General features: G+C 59.6%; 1 protein-coding gene across 1 annotated transcript in view; it reads right to left on the bottom strand.

Annotated features, from left to right (window-relative positions):
- The window catches only part of AGRN (agrin), a gene marked incomplete at its 5' end in the record, with an annotated part of 40,516 nt that overhangs the window by 12,679 nt on the left and 25,095 nt on the right, over window positions 1-2,742 (bottom strand). Inside the window, 5 exons of the mRNA XM_010135633.1 lie at window positions 112-327; window positions 988-1,180; window positions 2,301-2,418; window positions 2,501-2,538; window positions 2,579-2,716. Coding sequence (XP_010133935.1) covers window positions 112-327; window positions 988-1,180; window positions 2,301-2,418; window positions 2,501-2,538; window positions 2,579-2,716 — 703 coding nt within the window. The remainder of the gene's footprint in view (window positions 1-111; window positions 328-987; window positions 1,181-2,300; window positions 2,419-2,500; window positions 2,539-2,578; window positions 2,717-2,742) is intronic.

A 2,742-nucleotide genomic window follows, 5' to 3' on the forward strand; every position in this document is an offset into this window, starting at 1 on the left:
TCCACCACGACCCTCCAGCCGCCGCCTCTGCTGGAAGGCTGTGCCCACCATGGGCGCTCTGCCCACCGCAGCAGCAGATGCTGCGACACGCAGGACAGCGGTCCAACTCACGCGGCCATCTGGTCCTCCGGCGCGCCCCCGATGAACAGGTCCGTGTCGAGGTTGAGCCCGTCGGTGCCCGCCGGGCTCTCCCCGCTGACGTGGGGCTCCCCGTCGACAGACAAGAGGCCGCTGCGGCGGTTGCGGTTCACCACCAACTGGTGCCACTTGCCAGGCTCGACACGGACCTTGCTGGCGATGGTGACGGTGCCAGAGCCAGTGTTAAACCTGGAGCGGAAGAGGGGGAGGCCTGTGTCTGTGCCAGCCGGCTGAAAGGTGACATCTGTGCCATGGCACAGGAGCTGCTGCATCCCAGGGAGAAGCCGGGAGCGCTCAGGAGCCCCCCTCCCTCCCCATCACTGGACCAGGCTGCAAGCTGAAGCACCCAGCCATCCCCCTGCGCTGAGCATCGGGACTGAGCGCCGAAGAACTCAGCCGGGCTTTGCCCTCCACCTCACCTCACCTCACCTCACCCCAAATCTGCACCTTTGGCTTTTGGAACTGGAGAAATCATTTCAGCTCAGATTTCTGACTTTGCTCCTTGCTTTTTTCTCCCTTCCTTTTTTCCCCTGCATTTCTTTTTCCAGTATAAAAACAGCACCAAAAAAAGACCTCTCACTTGCTCAAAAAAATCAACCTCCCACACCTTCAAAATCAAGCTGAAATAAGTGAACTAACTTTGCTGAAAAGTGCCACAAGGAACAAGTCCACTTAATAGTCCTGTCACACTGGAGAAACCACTCCTCCTCCTCTTGTCCGTTTGGTGCTACTGTTTCTCAGCTGCATGTTCAAGCCCAGCATCCTCCCGTGTTCTGCAAGGACCACTGTGGCAAGAGCGGCCACTCCACCTCCTCCACAGCAGCACAGGGCTGAGGGGAGGGCACCCACCTGAGCTCCACGAAGCCGTTGACCAGCGCCAGCGAAATGAAGTCTTTGGCGCGGTTCTGCCCGTTGTAGAGCAGCAGCCCGCTGAGCTCCACGGTCCGGAACTCCATGGCGATGCGCACGGTGTGGTATGCCTTCATCATCTTGAAGGCCAGGTAGGACTTGCCACCGAAGCTGGGGATGAAGTACCTGATAGCTGCAAGAGCCGGGAGGGAAGAGAAGGGAAGAGGGGATGAAAGAGAGGAGGGAACAGAGCGGCAAAGAGCAGAAAAAGGCCTGACATGAGCCTGCAAACAGTTTCGTACCTGTACAAACAAAGAGCTCTTTTGAAAGGGCAGAGAGAAGCTCGTTCTCTCCTCTTGGCCCATGCTCCTGTGCAACCATCCCACCACCACCTCCCAGACACTCGTACTGGTAACAACCAACCCCTCTTTTGATGGCATGGCCCGCAAAGATTACTCCCAGGCCTTAGAGAGCCGTGCTCTTGCTCCCCCAGCCAGCTCCTCCCCAGTAAGGACCAGTGCTGTCGGTCCCTTCCATGCCCAGTTACCACATCTCCAGTGCCAGCAGCTGAGCTCTGCCGACACACAGTTCCTCCTCACTCAGCTTCCCGCTCCTCAGGTCATTTTTATCTGTGCTCCCCGAATCCCACAGGAGAGATTTACATTCATCACTCCAGGCTTTTATTTATTACAGCTGAGATTTCCCAAGGGCTCTGGAACGCCAAACCCCAGGACAATTAACCGGGCTGGACACCCACATCCCATAGCAGTTTTGAGGGCTCCAGGGACAAAGCTTTTAGGAATAAGCACCCTCAGCACCCCAAGTCCCCAGCATGACCCCAAATCACCCGTGAGAGCTCCCAGTAAGTGACAGCAGCTCTGGTTAAGCACGCTGCCAGACTGCTGTGGTTTGCTGAGCTCCAGGAAACAGAGCCTGAATTATCAGCACACCCCTCCTGGTTCGGAAGGATGGCGAGTACCTGTCTCCCTGTTACCGCGACCGGCAGTCACTAGCTGCAGGAGCTGCTGAGACAAAAAGCAGAAGCTCACCATCCCCACGCCTCGGGGCACTGGTGTCTCAGGAAAGGAGCCGGGAAGACATTGCTCCTGGCACCTTCTCACCCCTGAGAACGTACACTTCCAACCTGCTCTTGGCAGAGGTAAGAAAGCTGGATAAATTGACCCCTGCGGTGTCCCCTGCCTGCCGTGCCGCTGCTGTGGGGCCGGGTTCGGATGTGTCCCCCACGCCTCTCTATCACCCAGCAGGGACCGCGCTGAGCTGGAGTGTGGACAGACAGAGTCAGAGGAACGTACTTTTCTCGCAGACGGCTCCTCCTTTGCCGGCCGGGCAGCTGCAGGTGAACTCCTTCCCGTCGTCCTCGCAGGTGCCACCGTGCAGGCAGGGGGGGGAGGCGCAGGGCCGGGGGGGTTTCTTGGGGGGCCCACGCCTCTCTATCACCCAGCAGGGACCGCGCTGAGCTGGAGTGTGGACAGACAGAGTCAGAGGAACGTACTTTTCTCGCAGACGGCTCCTCCTTTGCCGGCCGGGCAGCTGCAGGTGAACTCCTTCCCGTCGTCCTCGCAGGTGCCACCGTGCAGGCAGGGGGGGGAGGCGCAGGGCCGGGGGGGTTTCTTGGGGGGGATCTTGGTGCTCATGGCTCCCACCATCTTGGTGCTGGGTTGGCCCGCGAAGTCTTGGCGCAGGATGTGGGCGGTGGTGGCAGCGGCAGGCGGGGGGGGCCCCCGGGGGGGGGGG

This window comes from Buceros rhinoceros, unplaced genomic scaffold (assembly GCF_000710305.1).
Source record: "Buceros rhinoceros silvestris isolate BGI_N320 unplaced genomic scaffold, ASM71030v1 scaffold27934, whole genome shotgun sequence".
Taxonomy (NCBI): domain Eukaryota; kingdom Metazoa; phylum Chordata; class Aves; order Bucerotiformes; family Bucerotidae; genus Buceros; species Buceros rhinoceros.